This window comes from Pristiophorus japonicus, chromosome 16, assembly GCF_044704955.1.
Source record: "Pristiophorus japonicus isolate sPriJap1 chromosome 16, sPriJap1.hap1, whole genome shotgun sequence".
Classification (NCBI taxonomy): domain Eukaryota; kingdom Metazoa; phylum Chordata; class Chondrichthyes; family Pristiophoridae; genus Pristiophorus; species Pristiophorus japonicus.
Window position 1 is genome coordinate 67,006,447 of NC_091992.1, and position 16,549 is coordinate 67,022,995.

General features: G+C 55.9%; 1 protein-coding gene across 1 annotated transcript in view; it reads right to left on the reverse strand.

Annotated features, from left to right (window-relative positions):
• The window catches only part of LOC139226180 (collagen alpha-1(XXVI) chain-like), a 688,496-nt gene that overhangs the window by 64,275 nt on the left and 607,672 nt on the right, over window positions 1-16,549 (reverse strand). Inside the window, exons 8-10 of the mRNA XM_070856814.1 lie at window positions 7,425-7,559; window positions 3,517-3,606; window positions 1,010-1,044 (exon numbers count right to left, since the gene is read on the reverse strand). Coding sequence (XP_070712915.1) covers window positions 1,010-1,044; window positions 3,517-3,606; window positions 7,425-7,559 — 260 coding nt within the window. The remainder of the gene's footprint in view (window positions 1-1,009; window positions 1,045-3,516; window positions 3,607-7,424; window positions 7,560-16,549) is intronic.

Here is a 16,549-nt window from a genome sequence, read left to right on the forward strand (position 1 = left end):
GATGCGAGGGAGTACCAGATATCCGCTGGGAGGGATTGTCCTGTTCCCTGTGCGAGGGAGTGCCTGGTGGGGGGGGGGGGGGGAGTGTCCTGTTCCCGGTGGAAGGGTGGGCCCGGTGGGAGGGAGTTCCTGGTTCCTGGTGGGAGGGAGTGTCCTGTTCCCAGTGGGAGGGAGTGCCTGGTGGGAGGGAGTTCCTGGTTCCCGGTGGGAAGGAGTGTCCTGTTCCCGGTGGGAGGGAGTGTCCGGTGGGAGGGAGGGCCCGGTGGGAGGGAGTTCCTGGTTCCAGATGCGAGGGAGTTCCAGGTATCTGCTGGGAGGGAATGTCCTGTTCCCTGTGCGAGGGAGTGCCTGGTGGGGGGGAGGGAGTGTCCTGTTCCCGGTGGAAGGGTGGGCCCAGTGGGAGGGAGATACCGGTGGGAGAGAGTGCCGTGTTCCCGGTGCGAGGGAGTTCCCGCTGGGAGGGAGGGCCCAGTGGGAGGGAGTTCCCGGTGGGAGGGAGGGCCTGGTGGGAGGGAGTTCCCCGTGGGAGGGAGTACCAGGTGGGAGGGAGGACCCGGTGGGAGGGAGTTCCCGGTGGGAGGGAGGGTCCGGTGGGAGGGAGATCCCGGTGGGAGGGAGTGTCCTGTTCCCGGTGCGAGGGAGTGCCCGGTGGGAGGGAGATCCCGGTGGGAGGGAGTGCCCGGTGGGAGGGAGTGTCCTGTTCCCGGTGGGAGGGAGGCCCCGGTGGGAAGGAGGGCCCGGTTCCGGTGAGAGGGGAGTGTAAGGGAAAGCAGACCAATGAAGGAGCAGTAAGAACAACTGCTCTCAACTGTTAATTGAAGGGACAATTTTTAGTGAGCCATCTCTGGGTAGGCCTGAAGCCTTGAGTAGAGGGGACCATGCTCTGCAATATGTCAGATACCGTTGCAAATACGTTTGAACAAAACAGCTGCCCAGACGTGGGTCGTTTTACATATTGCTATGACGGCTATTGAATGTGAGGTGAGCAACTAATGATGAAATGACTCACTGTTGGCCCAGCAGATCCAGGAGTTCCAGGAGGCCCTAGATACACAAATAACAAAACATTTCATTCTTCTCATTTGAGCCAGATATGGCGAGTGAGCAGCAGTCTCCGAACATTTGCATTTACTCACTCAAAAATTATTTTACACTATCAAGATTGAACTTATTTTTTTGGAATTGTTAATTCTCGAGTCACTTTGGTTCATCAGCGTTTAAATTTACATTCAGCTTTGCACCTTAGTTACGGCTCCATCCCAGCATGTTCTGCATCAAAGACAAAAGCTTGCATTCAGTGGCCAGCCTCAAATGTAACTGCACCTATTTCAGGAACTGCAGTCTGTGCCTGCTCTGTGCCGGGCCTGAGAGAGTCCTTTATAGAGGCGAGCTTCACTAAATCAAGTACTGAAACTCAGTCCAGCAATCAAGGTCTTGCCTCTGGTCAAATAGTACATCCTTTCCTGCTGAATGAGCCCAGGGATAGGCTCTGGGGTAAGTTACATAGTGATAGCGGCCAGGTATTGCAGTGTGTGGACCAGATGGGGATCGGGAGCTGCGAATTTAATGTGTGCCGGATCAGCCTCAGTTGATCAGCTTCACCTCCAATGGATCCATCACTGTTCGCTCTGTGGCAGGCACTCCTTTTAAAGGGTTGTTGGGAAAATTGACCAGGATGTGGCAGCTTTCAACACGGGCAAAAATTCTATTCATCAGTCAAACACAGTAAATATTTGAAATAGATATTTCAGCCTTTCCTCAGGGTAATCAGGGCAACAAAATCGTTCAGAACCCAGTAACTGGCAGAGTAAGTGTAGGGGGAGGAAACAGAGGCCGTGCCCAGTGATGGAGTCATGCTGTAGAACAAATGTTAAAATCAATGTGGACATGGCCCCTTTAAGGAAACCGGTTGATGATGGGTCATCAAATTCGCTTCCTTCAATTGGCCGGGAAACTCGCTGGGTGGGATTAACAAGCCCAATCAAGGGAAAATCATTACACAGCGGGTCGGGACCCACCACCGACATCGCCCGTCACGGACCCGCCAAAGTTGGTAAAATCCAGCCCTTCAAAACTACACTTATCAGCTCCTTCCTCAAAAAACAATTACCCTCAATCTCTCCATTCAAGTGCCACTTTATACCCTATCTTCCATTGTGCCTTGTATATCTATTCAACAGAAGCATTACGACTCCAATAGTCCTGTCGGTTACACTTGGGGAAAATTTATTTTCCAAGCATTATGGAGAGGAAAAGGAGACAGGGACTCATTCCTTTACACGGCCCTGGGATTGCTAGGCCTTCCATGAGTGGGGAAAGATGGACCCGAACCTGGAGTAGTGCAGGCCCAGTGTTCCTTCGGCCTCACTTGCCTCCCACTTGCAGAGGTGCTCCTGTGCTGGGATCCCCTCTGATTGGAGGCCCAACAATAGGCAGGAGCCTCAGTAAAATATGCAAATCAGGTCCTATGATGTCAGTAGTTCACCGATGATTTTTATTAACTTTAGCATGGTGAACACTCAGTGCTGGATCTGCTCAGTGGTAGTGTCAGAGCTTGTGGGTCAAGTCCCACTCCAGAGGCTCGAGTATATAAATTCAGGCTGACACTCCAGTGCAGTGCTGAGGGAGTGCTGCACTGTCGGAGGGACCGTCTTTCAATTGAGATGTTAAACCAAGTCCCCATCTGCCCTCTCAGGTGTACGCAAAATATCCCACGGCACTATTCAAAGTAGAGCAGGGGAGTTCTCCTGGTGTCCTGGTCAATATTTATCCCTCAACTAACATCATCAAAAAACAGATGAACTGATCATCACATTGCTGTTTGTGGGAGCTTGCTGTGAGCAAATTGACTGCCGCGTTTCCTACATTAGAACAGTGACCACACTTCAAAAAGTACTTAATTGGCTGTAAAGCACTTTGGGACATCCTGAAGTTGTGCAAGGCGCTATATAAATGCAAGTTATGTCTGCCTTTATCCTTCCTCAGTTTGCAATGCTAACTTATCAAACTTATTTCCCCGGTTATTCTTCTATTGCACTTCCTCCCCATCTCGTTTCTCACTATCTCCCATCACCACATACAGTCCCCAGCTGGGAAAGTGGCTGGGGTTGCTGGTGCTGAGGCTCTGACAGAAGATTCAGAAGCTGGCTGCTCTGAGCTGCCCTCTCCTCTAGTCGCCTTGGCCCTGTGAGGGTAACCTTGGCTTTGTGCTACCCCCTCCCGACAGTGACACAGCTGAGACTGGACCCAGCTCGGGGTATGCGGATGTGAGCCCGAACTGCTCCTCCATTGGCCCCCCACAGAACTACATTGCTAAAATCACTTGCTTTCAAAGAATCTCTACATTCTCAGTGTGTGTGATCAACCCAGCAGCAAGCGTCACCTTACAACCGAACTGTATGCCCAAGGTATTCATCAAGCACCCAACTGTTCCTGCCATGTGATCATTGCTTTACATCACAGTCTGATTAAAAAGGCTCGGCCAGGACATGTGTGAAGGTAAAGCAGTGATGTTACCTGGTAATCCAGGTGGACCTCGATTTCCCACAGGCCCCGGGAGGCCTCTCAGCACAGTGTCAGTCCTGGTGGTAGGCAATGGCTCCTCAGCTGGACATGGGAAGAAAAATCAATCAATGAGAGTAAACAGTCCATTATTATCAGTATTGTCACCACATTATTTTATTCTCATCTTCCTTCTTCCTCCCCCTTGGAGTCTATCCATGCAGCATATCAGAAGGAAGTCCCACAACACGCTCCCAGACATCTGCTGACAGAGGAACATTACAGGAACAGAAAAGATCCCACAGTCCATCGAGCTGATTCCAAAACGAATGCCCCTCAATCACGCACTCCCTCAAATATCGATCAAACTCTCCCTTATCAGCTGTGGCTCAGTGGGCAGCACTCTCGTCTCTGAGTCAGAAGGTTGTGGGTTCATGTCCCACTCAAGTGCAAAGCAAATCTGGGGTGATACTCCCAGTGCAGTGCTGAAAGCTCTGAAACAGTTATTCAGTTAGTTCCACTTCCCCCATAGCCCTGCAAATTTTTCCTTTTCAAATATTTATCCAATTCTTTTTTGAAAGTTATTATTGAATCTGCTCTCACCGCCCTTTCAGGCAGCGTGTTCCTGATCACAACAACTCGCTGCGTAAAAATATTCTCCTTTTTTCTTTTTTTGCCAATTAGCAAAAATCTGTGTCCTCTGGTTACTGACCCTTCTGCCAGTGGATACAGGTTCTGCCTATCTGCTCTTGCAAAACCCCTCATATGTTTGAACACTTTTATTACATCTCCCCTTAACCTTCCCCGCTCTAAGGAGAACAATCCCAGTTTCTCCAGTCTCTCCACATAACTGAAGTTCCTCATCCTTGGAATCATTCTGATCAATCTCCTCCGCACCCTCTCCAAGGGTTTCTCAACAGGTCAGGGTTCAGGGTTGCTAGGATACCCGTCAGGAGATGACGCCTTGGCATTATTTCATTCCGATGGTTCGATACCACTCATGAGATGACAAACTTTTCCATTGACATATGCCAGGGAGTTTAGCTGGGAGCCCCAACGTGTATCAATGAAGCCCTGTCCCATCTGCTATTTGTTCCCAGGTTTGCTGAGCGAGATGATTCTCAGGAAGATAGCCTTCAGTTCCCCACACACTGCCCTCCAGTCCCGTCCTCCTGTTATCAGCACCTCCACTGACCAGTCACCGACACATCTCCTGTGAGCTCTGGACACTGCCAGTATCGGAGAGAATCAATGTCCTGTCCTCTTCTGCGCAAATGCTGGGGTTGACATGAACGCAATGATCCGCTGCTCGGCAGGGTTAGAATCATTGAATGGTCACAGCACAGGAGGAGGCCATTCGGCCCGTCGAGCCCGTGCCGGTTCTCTGCAAGAGCCCTTCAGCGAGTCCCACTCCCCGCCCTTTCCCCATGGCCCTGCAAATTCTTTTACTCCAGGAAAAAATAGTTAAGACTTCTGTGGCTATGTGAGTTTTATAGGACACAATGTATGCCTGTCAGTGACACTGGGCGTCATTCCATCCACAATCTTGCCGTGCCCCATGGTTAATCCCTAAATAGTGACGACCTGTGCGTTTGCAGTCCGTCACAGATCACTGCCATGATGATGGTGCCCCTGTAAATGGTGCCAATGGCTGCTGCTGCCCCATGTTACAGGCGCTGTCTGGCCAGCACCCGATGGCCAATGCACATCACAATGTCAATCTCTCACTGTATCTTTGTCAGAAAATTGCCGGTAAGTCTAGATACACGGTGTAACGGGACACTTACAGCGTTTCACCGCGGACCCCCCTCCCCACGATAATTTCTGGCACCTGCTTTCTTGGGTTGTTGGACACCCTTAACTCGTACTTCCCTCAAACTTTATTTTAACATATTTATTACACGCGAGCAACTTGCCAAAAGTCTGCTGGCAAGAAAGCTGCAGCTGGAGGCAATTGCTGTGCAGAGTAAAGATGGTGGGAATGTGGGCCGATGTGAGAGTTGAGCTTCCCTTGGCTGACAGTGGGCTGTGCTGCTGCCAGAGAACATACTGAAAGGAGACTCATTTGTTCCTCATCATTGAGGATGAGAAGTAATCATAGTCATTCCAACAGGGAAAGGTATTTCCACTTGTGTGGGAGACCAAAACGAAAGGCCATCAATATAAGATAATCCAATCCAATGAGGAGTTCAGGAGAGTGGTGAGAATGTGGAACTCGCTGCCACAGGGAGCGGTTGAGGGGAATAGTCTCGATGCATTTAAGGGGAGGCTGGATAAACACATGAGGGAAAAGGGAATAGAAAGTTACACTGCTGGGGTAAGATGAGGCAGTGTGGAGGAGGCCTGTGGGGAGCATGCCCACTGGCACACACCAGGCAGGGTGGGATGGCCTGTTTCTGTGCTACATTCTATGTAAATATGCCTTTTTGTTTCATTGGGAAAACACGTCAGGAATGTTCAAGTCAATAAAATGTTCAATTGACTGGAAACTCGAGCACCTTCAGAATACTACTCCAATGTTTCAGAAAGTTTTATAGGAACAAGATGTTGATTTGCGTCACTTTGCAATCTGTGTTTCAGACGAGAATCTAGGGACCACCTTCCTCACTGGGTTGCGGGAGGGTAGCTGGACTGCCCGGCGAGGTCTGCGACAGACTGGGTAATCCCATCCCTGAACCAATCAGATCGGCAGTGTCCCAGGGTTGCTGCTGATTGGCCAGTGACTTACTCAAGGAAGCCATTCAGCCCCTCGAGCCTGGAGCGGTGGAACTGACGCAGAGGGCTGGCATTCTGCTCGTTCAGTCCAGGTGACCCATGCTCCGTGCTGGCGGACTGACCTCCAGCAGTTCCAGCCCTGAAGCTAAGCTCTGCCAACCTGGACACACGCTGTGTGGGTTTGGATGAATGGGGTGTGTTCCAACAGGGAGAGTGAGCACACTCCATATTGGATGGACAGACACTCTCTCGGTAGTTTAGTTTGGAGATTGTTAAACATGGGGGTGGGTTTCTGCATCTACCCTTCGGCCCAACAAAAGATTCCCGCAGCCCTGCTCTGCTGCCCAGAGTGTCCGTTTGGTCCGACCCTGACCCTGTCCTAAATCCCAAGCTCCTGGCCACCTGCTTCCTTCAAGGCATCCAGGAGGTTCCCCCATCCGCCCCATACCGGCCCGGTGTTTGCTGCCCGGTCGAAAGGGGCAGGGGACAGGCTGTGCCGTCAGACATCACCAAATGTGAGCTCAATTTGATCAGGAAACTGCCGCTGGGCTCCACGACCTCCAGGTTCTGACCCTGACCCCCAGGTTCTAACCCTGACCCTCAGGCATGCCTGTGTCACAGGGGCCTAGCCTTAGCTACCCCAGTCTGAGCTGCCGATGGCTGCCCACACCCAGTGCAGTGCAGCGAGAGCAACAACTTCCGGCCTTCAAACATGCGCCGAGGGAGAAGGGAATAACGGGGAGGGACGGATAACATGGGGGGGTGGGGAGGAGAGCGATCTCTAAATCCCCCAAATCCCCCGCCTGTCTCTCTCTCAATCCCCTGCCCTGTCTCTCTCTCTCAATCCCTCGCCCTGTCTCTCTCTCTCAATCCCCCGCCCTGTCTCTCAATCCCCCACGCTGTCTCTCTCTCAATCCCCCGCCCTGTCTCTTTCTCAATCCCCCGCCCTGTCTCCCAATCCCCCGCCCTGTGAATCTGTGTGTACAATGTCGCAGCATTGCGGCGATGAGATGATTAGGAAGGAGCAGCTTTGCCTCAAAGAGGTGACTGCAATTATTTGTACAATCAATGATTTGCCGTGCCACCAGCCCTTTGCTCATTGACCCGCTGACCATACAGTGGGGCCACTCCCCATTCCCAGCTACAGCTCTGCACTGGGACCGCGCTGTACAGAGTCCTGCTATAACAAGATAAGGCCTTGGACCTACTCGCATCTCCATCTGGGTAGCCCAGCGTGTATTGGGTGGCTTCCTGCGGGAAGCTCGGGATACCCGGGGGGCCTGGCAGTCCCGTCTCTCCTGGGAACCCTCTCGGACCTTGGGGGCCCTGACGCCCCGCCACACCTGAAATGACAAACAAACTCAAACAGGCTTGGAACAGAAAGTAATCGAGCACAAATTAACAAGTTACCTGTATAGGTGCAGGTTGCGATTCCTGCACTGCCCACGTGTGATGGTGAATGGGCAGCCTGCTTCACACTCTCGCTCCGATCAGCAGCAGCCCCATATTGCATCACATTAAAACATTTTCTTCAATTCGACACACTAGTCAGAGCACACGACCCACAGGAAAATAGTTTTAAAAATAGATATTTTGTATGCACTGGTGAATATTTATAGAATTCACTGTGGAAAATAACCCGATCTCCTGTTGGCTCTAAATCTAAAGCAATTTACAATGATGATACCAGAACTAAGAGGGTGTAACTATCGGGGAAGATTGAACCCACTGAGATTCTGCTCTCCAGAAAAGAGAAGACTGAGAGGCGACCTGATGGAGGTCTTTCAGATTATGAAAGGGTTTGACAGGGTATACGAAGAAAAGATATTTCCACTTTACAGCGAGACCAGAACTAGAGGCCATAAATATAAAATAGTCACCAAGAAGTCCAGTAGGGAATTTAGGAGCAACTTCTTTAGCCAGAGAGGGGTGAGAATGTGAAACTCGCTCTCACAGGGAGTGGTTGAAGCAAATAACAGAGAAGCCTTTAAGGGGAGGCGAGAGGGAGAAAGGAGAGGGCGAATATGTTGATGGGGAGGCGGCTGTGAAGCTTAAACACCGGCATTGGGCCAAATGGCCAGCTTCTGCGCTGAATTCTATGAAACAGACCCGATATCAGTTCAGGTGCTGCACCACAGATCCTAGGCTTTGCACAGTCTTACAGCAGATATCTGTGAGGTGCTTTGACTGGTATCTACTGTCCTGCTGTGAGATCCTCCGTCTCAGACCCAATCTCCCAGGCATCACACAAGACTTCAGAGCGTATTTTGTTCCAAAAATTAAAAAAAATCATTATCCTTAATATTTGCCAATTGATATAAATGTTTTGAAATGGATCCATCCCTCTTTAGGTGAAAGACTGGACATGTTAAAGAAACTGTAAAAAAGGAAAGTTACAAATCATTCTGAAATGACAGAGACACTTCCCCAACACAAGGAAGTACCTGCTGCTTCACCACTGCCCTCACACCGAAAACACCCAAACAAAGCAACTTATTTCCTGCTGGTTTGTTCTGACTGATCTCGGCATCTGCCTCAGACCAATCATGGTCTCACTGACCCCTGGAGGCAGAAAACCTGTGACAAGAATTGAGACACTGGATTCTCCGTCCATATCAGCAGCAGAATAATAGATTGCGCGTCACACATAACAGTGTCGCTCTTTGCGTAAAACACATCCTCTGACTTACTCTCAGCAGTGCCACAGAAGATCTGCCAATATAATATAAATAATACCAAACACAAATCACAAGGCTTGGGGCTCAGATCTCGATGTTTTAGGTGCCATCTGAATCCCTCGATTTAATTATTACTGTGTAATGTACTGACACTTGTGCGGTATATTCGGTGTCAGGTGTGCCTCAGTATTGGAACGCAAACTTCTGAATCAGAAGGTTGTGGGTCCAAGTCCCACTCCAGAGACTTGAGCACAGATCTAGGCTGACACCTCAGTGTAGTACTGAGGGAGCGCTGCACTGTCGGAGGGGCAGTAGTGAGGGAGCGCTGCACTGTCGGAGGGGCAGTACTGAGGGAGCGCTGCACTGTCGGAGGGGCAGTACTGAGGGAGTGGCGCACTGTCGGAGGGGCAGTACTGAGGGAGCACCACTCTGCCGGAGGGGCAGTACTGAGGGAGCACCGCTCTGCCGGAGGGGCAGTACTGAGGGAGCGCCGCACTGTTGGAGGGTCAGTACCGAGGGAGCGCTGCACTGTCGGAGGCGCAGTACTGAAGGAGCGCGGCACTGTCGGTGGGGCAATACTGAGGGAGTTGTGCACTGTCGGAGAGGCAGTATTGACGGAGCGCTGCACTGTCAAAGGGTCAGTACTGAGGGAGCGCTGCACTGTCGGAGGGGCAGTACTGAGGAGGAGCCGCAATGTCAGAGGGGCAGTAGAGAGGGAGCGCTGCACTGTCGGAGGGGCAGTACTGAGGGAGCACTGCACTGTCGGAGGGGCAGGACTGTAGGATGGGCAGTACTGAGGGAGCACCGCTCTGTCGGAGGGGCAGTACTGAGGGAGCGTCGCACTGTTGGAGGGTCAGTACCGAGCGGGCATTGCACTGTTGGAGGGTCAGTACCGAGGGAGCGTTGCACTGTCGGAGGGGCAGTACTGATGAGCGCTGCACTGTCGGAGGGGCAGTACTGAGGGAGCGCTGCACTGTCGGAGGGGCAGTACTGAGGGAGCGCTGCACTGTCGGAGGGGCAGTACTGAGGGAGCGCCGCACTGTCGGAAGGGCAGTACTGAGGGAGCGTTGCACTGTCGGAGGGGCAGTGCTGAGGGAGAGCCGAAATGTCAGAGGGGCAGTACTGAGGGAGCGCTGCACCGACGGAGGGGCAGTACTGAGGGAGCGCTGCACTGTCGGAGGGGCAGTACTGAGGGAGTGCTGCACTGTCGGAGGGGCAGTACTGAGAGAGCGCCGCACTGTTGGAGGGTCAGTACCGTGGGAGTGCTGCACTGTCGGAGGGGCAGTATTGAGGGAGCACTGCACTGTCAAAGGGGCAGTACTGAGGGAGCGCAGCACCGTTGGAGGGGCAGTACTGAGGGAGCGTTGCACTGTCGGAGGGGCAGTACTGAGGGAGTGCAGCACCGTTGGAGGGGCAGTACTGAGGGAGCATTGCACTGTCTGAGGGGCAGTAATGTGGGAGCGCCACACTGTCGGAGGGGCAGTACTGTCGGAGGGTCAGTACTGAGGGAGCACCGCTCTGTCGGAGGGGCAGTACTGAGGGAGCGCCGCACTGTTGGAGGGTCAGTACCGAGCGGCCATTGCACTGTTGGAGGATCAGTACCGGGGGAGCGCCGCACAGTTGGAGGGTCAGTACCGAGGGAGTGCTGCACTGTCGCAGGGGCAGTATTGAGAGAACGCTGCACTGTCAAAGGGGCCGTACTGAGGGAGCGCAGCACCGTTGGAGGGGCAGTACTGAGGGAGCGTTGCACTTTCGGAGGGACAGTACTGAGGGGGAGCCGCAATGACAGAGGGACAGTACTGAGGGAGTGCTGAACTGTCGGAGGAGCAGTACTGAGGCAGTGCTGCACTGTCGGAAGGGCAGTACTGAGGGAGTGCTGCACTGTCGGAAGGGCAGTACTGAGAGAGCGCTGCACTGTCGGAGGGGTAGTACTGAGGGAGTGCTGCACTGTCAGAGGGGCAGTACTAAGGGTGAGCCGCAATGTCAGAGGGGCAGTACTGAGAGAGTGCTGCACTGTCGGAGGGGTAGTACTGAGGGAGCGCTGCACTGTCGGAGGGGCAGTACTGAGGGAGTGCCGCACTGCCGTAGGCGCAGTACTGAGGGAGCGCTGCACTGTCGTGGGGCAGTACTGTCAGAGGGGCAGTACTGAGGGAGCACCGCTCTGTCGGAGAGGCAGTACTGAGGGAGTGCCGCACTGTTGGAGGGTCAGTACTGAGGGAGCACTGCACTGTCGGAGGGGCAGTACTGAGGGAGCGCCGCACTGTTGGAGGGTCAGTACCGAGGGAGCATTGCACTGTTGGAGGGTCAGTACCGAGGGAGCGTTGCACTGTCAGAAGGGCAGTACTGAGGGAGCGCTGCAATGTCGGAGGGTCAGTATTGAGGGAGCTTTGCACTGTCGGAGGGGCCGTGCTGAGGGAGAGCCGAAATGTCAGAGGAGCAGTACTGAGGGAGCGCTGCACCGACGGAGGGGCAGTAATGAGGGAGCGCTGCACGGTTGGAGGGTCAGTACCGAGGGAGAATTGCACTGTTGGAGGGTCAGTACCGAGGGAGCGCTGTACTGTCGGAGGGCCAGTACTGAGGGAGCGCTGTACTGTCGGAGGGGCAGTACTGTGGGAGCGTTGCACTGTCAGAGGGGTAGTGCTGAGGGAGAGCCGAAATGTCAGAGGGGCAGTACTGTCGGGGGGCAGTACTGAGGGAGCGCTGCACTGTCGGAGGGGCAGTACTGTCGGAGGGTCAGTACCGAGGGAGCAGTGCACTGTTGGAGGGTCAGTACCGAGGGAACGTTGCACTGTCAGAAGGGCAGTACTGAGGGAGCGCTGTACTGTCGGAGGGGCAGTACTGAGGGAGCGTTGCACTGTCGGAGGAGCAGTGCTGAGGGAGAGCCGAAATGTCAGAGGGGCAGTACTGTGGGAGCGCTGTACTGTCGGAGGGGCAGTACTGTGGGAGCGTTGCACTGTCGGAGGGGCAGTGCTGAGGGGGAACCGAAATGTCAGAGGGGCAGTACTGAGGGAGCGCTGCACCGACGGAGGGGCAGTACTGAGGGAGCGCTGCACTGTCGGAGGGGCAGTACTGAGGGAGCGCCGCACTTTTGGAGGGTCAGTACAGAGGGAGTGCTGTACTGTCGGAGGGACAGTATTGAGCGAACGCTGCACTGTCAAAGGGGTCGTACTGAGGGAGCGCAGCACCGTTGGAGGGGCTGTACTGAGGGAGCATTGCACGGTTGGAGGGTCAGTACCGAGGCAGCATTGCACTGTTGGAGGGGCAGTACTGAGGGAGCGCTGCACTGTCGGAGGGCCAGTACTGAGGGAGCGCTGTACTGTCGGAGGGCCAGTACTGAGGGAGCGCTGCAGTGTCGGAGCGGCAGTACTGAGGGAGTGCTGCACTGTCGGAAGGGCAGTACTGAGGGAGTGCTGCACTGTCGGAGGGCCAGTACTGAGGGAGCGCTGCAGTGTCGGAGCGGCAGTACTGTCGGAAGGGCAGTACTGAGGGAGCGCTACACTGTCAAAGGGGCAGTACTGAGGGAGCGCTCCACTGTCAGAGGGGCAGTACTGAGGGAGCGCTGCACTGTCGGAGTGGCAGTACTGATGGAGCCTTGCACTGTCGGAGGGGCAGTACTGAGGGAGCGCTGCACTGTCGGAGTGGCAGTACTGAGGGTGCGCTGCACTGTCGGAGGGGCAGTACTGAGGGAGCGCCGCAGTGTCGGAGGGGCAGTACTGTCGGAGGGGCAGTACTGAGGGAGCACCGTTCTGTCGGAGGGGCAGTACTGAGGGAGCGCCGCACTGTTGGAGGGTCAGTACCAAGCGAGCATTGCACTGTTGGAGGGTCAGTACCGAGGGAGCGTTGCACTATCAGAGGGGCAGTTCTGAGGGCGCGCTGCACTGTCGGAGGGCCAGCACTGAGGGAGCGCAGTACTGTCGGAGGGGCAGTACTGAGCGAGTGCTGCACTGTCGGAGGGGCAGTACTGTGGGAGCGCTACACTGTCAGAGGGGCAGTACTGAGGGAGCGCTCCACTGTCAGAGGGGCAGTACTGAGGGAATGCTACACTTTCGGAGGGGCAGTACTGAGGGAGCGCTGCACTGTTGGAGGGGCAGTACTGAGGGAGCGCTGCACTGTCGGAGGGGCAGTGCTGAGGGAGCGCTGCACTGTCGGAGGGGCAGTACTGAGGGAGCGCTACACTTTCGGAGGGGCAGTACTGAGGGAGCGCTGCACTGTCGGAGGGGCAGTACTGAGGGAGCGCCGCACTGTCGGAAGGGCAGCACTGAGGAAGAGCCGAAATGTCAGAGGGGCAGTACTGAGGGAGCGCTGTACTGTCGGAGCGGCAGTACTGAGGGAGTGCTGCACTGTCAGAGGGGCAGTACTGAGGGAGTGCTGCACTGTCAGAGGGGCAGTACTGAGGGAGCGAAGCACCGTTGGAGGGGCAGTACTGAGAGGGAGCCGCAATGTCAGAGGGACAGTACTGAGGGAGTGCTGCACTGTCGGAAGGGCAGTACTGAGGGAGCGCTGCACTGTCGGAGGGGCAGTACTGAGGGAGCGCTGGGCTGTCGGAAGGGCAGTACTGAGGGAGCGTTGCACTGTCGGAGGGGCAGTGCTGAGGGAGAGCCGAACTGTCAGAGGGGCAGTACTGAGGGAGTGCTGCACCGACGGAGCGGCAGTACAGAGGGAGCGCTGCACTGTCAAAGGGGCCGTACTGAGGGAGCGCAGCACCGTTGGAGGGGCAGTACTGAGGGGGAGCTGCAATGTCAGAGGGGCAGTGCTGAGGGAGTGCTGCACTGTCTGAGAGGCAGTACTGAGGGAGTGCTGCACTGTCGGAGGGGCATTACTGATGGAGCACTGCACTGTCGGAGGGTCAGTACTGAGGGAACGGCGCACTGTCGGAGGGGCAGTGCTGAGGGAGCACCGCACTGTTGGAGGGTCAGTACCGAGGGAGTGCTGCACTGTCAGAGGGGCAGTATTGAGCGAATGCTGCACTGTCAAAGTGGCCGTACTGAGGGAGCGCTGCACCATTGGAGGGGCAGTACTGAGGGAGCGTTGCACTGTCGGAGGGGCAGTACTGAGGGGGAGCCGCAATGTCAGAGAAGCAGTACTGAGGGAGCGTGACACTGTCAGAGGGGCAATACAGAGGGAGCGCTGCACTGTCGGAGGGGCAGTACTGAGGGAGCGCGGCACTGTCGGAGGGGCAGTACTGAGGGAGCGCCGCACTGTCGGAGGGGCAGTACTGAGGGAGCGCCGCACTGTCGGAGGGGCAGTACTGAGGGAGCGCCGCACTTTTGGAAGGTCAGTACCAAGGGAGTGCGGAACTGTCGGAGGGGCAGTATTGAGCGAACGCTGCACTGTCAAAGGGGCCGTACTGTGGGAGCGCAGCACCGTTGGAGGGGCAGTACTGAGGGAGCATTGCACTGTTGGAGGGTCAGTACCGAGGGAGCGTTGCACTGTCAGAGGGGCAGTACTGAGGGAGCACTGCACTGTTGGAGGGTCAGTACTGAGGGAACGGCGCACTGTCGGAGGGACAGTGCTGAGGGAGCACCGCACTGTTGGAGGGTCAGTACCGAGGGAGTGCTGCACTGTTGGAGGGGCAGTATTGAGCGAATGCTGCACTGTCAAAGTGGCTGTACTGAGGGAGCGCTGCACCATTGGAGGGGCAGTACTGAGGGAGCGTGACACTGTCGGAGGGGCAATACTGAGGGAGCGCTGCACTGTCGGAGGGGCAGTACTGAGGGAGCGCTGCACTGTCAGAGGGGCAGTACTGAGGGAGCGCCGCACTGTCAGAAGGGCAGTACTGAGGGAGCGTTGCACTGTCGGAGGGGCAGTGCTGAGGGAGAGCCGAAATGTAAAATAGGCAGTACTGAGGGAGCGCTGCACCGATGGAGGGGCAGTACTGAGGGAACGCTGCACTGTCGGAGGGACAGTACTGAGGGAGTGTTGCACTGTCGGAGGGGCAGTACTGAGAGAGCGCCGCACTGTTGGAGGGTCAGTACCGTGGGAGTGCTGCACTGTCGGACGGGCAGTACTGAGGGTGCGCTGCACTGTCGGAGGGGCAGTACTGAGGGAGCGCCACACTGTCGGAGGGGCAGTACTGTCGGAAGGGCAGTTCTGAGGGAGCACCGCTCTGTCGGAGGGGCAGTACTGAGGGAGCGCCGCACTGTTGGAGGGTCAGTACCGAGCGGCCATTGCACTGTTGGAGGGTCAGTACCGGGGGAGTGCCGCACAGTTGGAGGGTCAGTACCGAGGGAGCGCAGCACCGTTGGAGGGGCAGTACTGAGGGAGCGTTGCACTGTCGGAGGGGCAGTACTGAGGGGGAGCCACAATGTCAGAGGGGCAGTACTGAGGGAGTGCTGAACTGTCGGAGGGGCAGTACTGAGGCAGTGCTGCACTGTCGGAAGGGCAGTACTGAGGGAGTGCTGCACTGTCGGAAGGGCAGTACTGAGGGAGTGCTGCACTGTCGGAGGGGCAGTACTGAGGGTGAGCCGCAATGTCAGAGGGGCAGTACTGAGGGAGCGCTGCACTGTCGGAGGGGCAGTACTGAGGGAGCGCCGCACTGTCGGAGGGGCTGTACTGAGAGAGCGCCGCACTGCCGGAGGCGCAGTACTGAGGGAGCGCTGCACTGTCGTGGGGCAGTACTGTCAGAGGGGCAGTACTGAGGGAGCACCACTCTGTCGGAGAGGCAGTACTGAGGGAGTGCCGCACTGTTGGGGGGTCAGTACCGAGGGAGCATTGCACTGTTGGAGGGTCAGTACCGAGGGAGCGTTGCACTGTCAGAAGGGCAGTACTGAGGGAGCGCTGTAATGTCGGAGGGTCAGTATTGAGGGAGCTTTGCACTGTCAGAGGGGCCGTGCTGAGGGAGAGCCGAAATGTCAGAGGAGCAGTACTGAGGGAGCGCTGCACCGACGGAGGGGCAGTACTGAGGGAGCGCTGCACTGTTGGAGCGTCAGTACTGTGGGAGAATGGCACTGTTGGAGGGTCAGTACCGAGGGAGCGCTGCACTGTCGGAGGGCCAGTACTGAGGGAGCGCTGTACTGTCGGAGGGGCAGTACTGAGGGAGCGTTGCACTGTCGGAGGGGCAGTGCTGAGGGAGAGCCGTAATGTCAGAGGGGCAGTACTGAGGGAGCGCTGCACCGACGGAGGGGCAGTACTGAGGGAGCGCTGCACAGTTGGAGGGTCAATACCGAGGGAGAATTGCACTGTTGGAGGGTCAGTACCGAGGGAGCGCTGCACTGTCGGAGGGCCAGTACTGAGGGAGCGCTGTACTGTCGGAGGGGCAGTACTGTGGGAGCGTTGCACTGTCGGAGGGGTAGTGCTGAGGGAGAGCCGAAATGTCAGAGGGGCAGTCCTGAGGGAGCGCTGCACTGACGGAGGGGCAGTACTGAGGGAGCGCTGCACTGTCAGAGGGGCAGTACTGAGGGAGTGCTGCACTGTCGGAGGGGCAGTACTGAGGGAGTGCTGCACTGTCGGAGGGGCAGTACTGAGGGAGCGCTGCACTGTCAGAGGGGCAGTACTGAGGGAGTGCTGCACTGTCAGAGGGGCAGTACTGAGGGAGTGCTGCACTGTCGGAGGGGCAGAACTCAGGGAGCGCTGCACTGTCAGAGGGGCAGTACTGAGGGAGCGGTGGGCTGTCGGAAGGGCAGTATTGAGGGAGCGTTGCACTGTCGGAGGGGCAG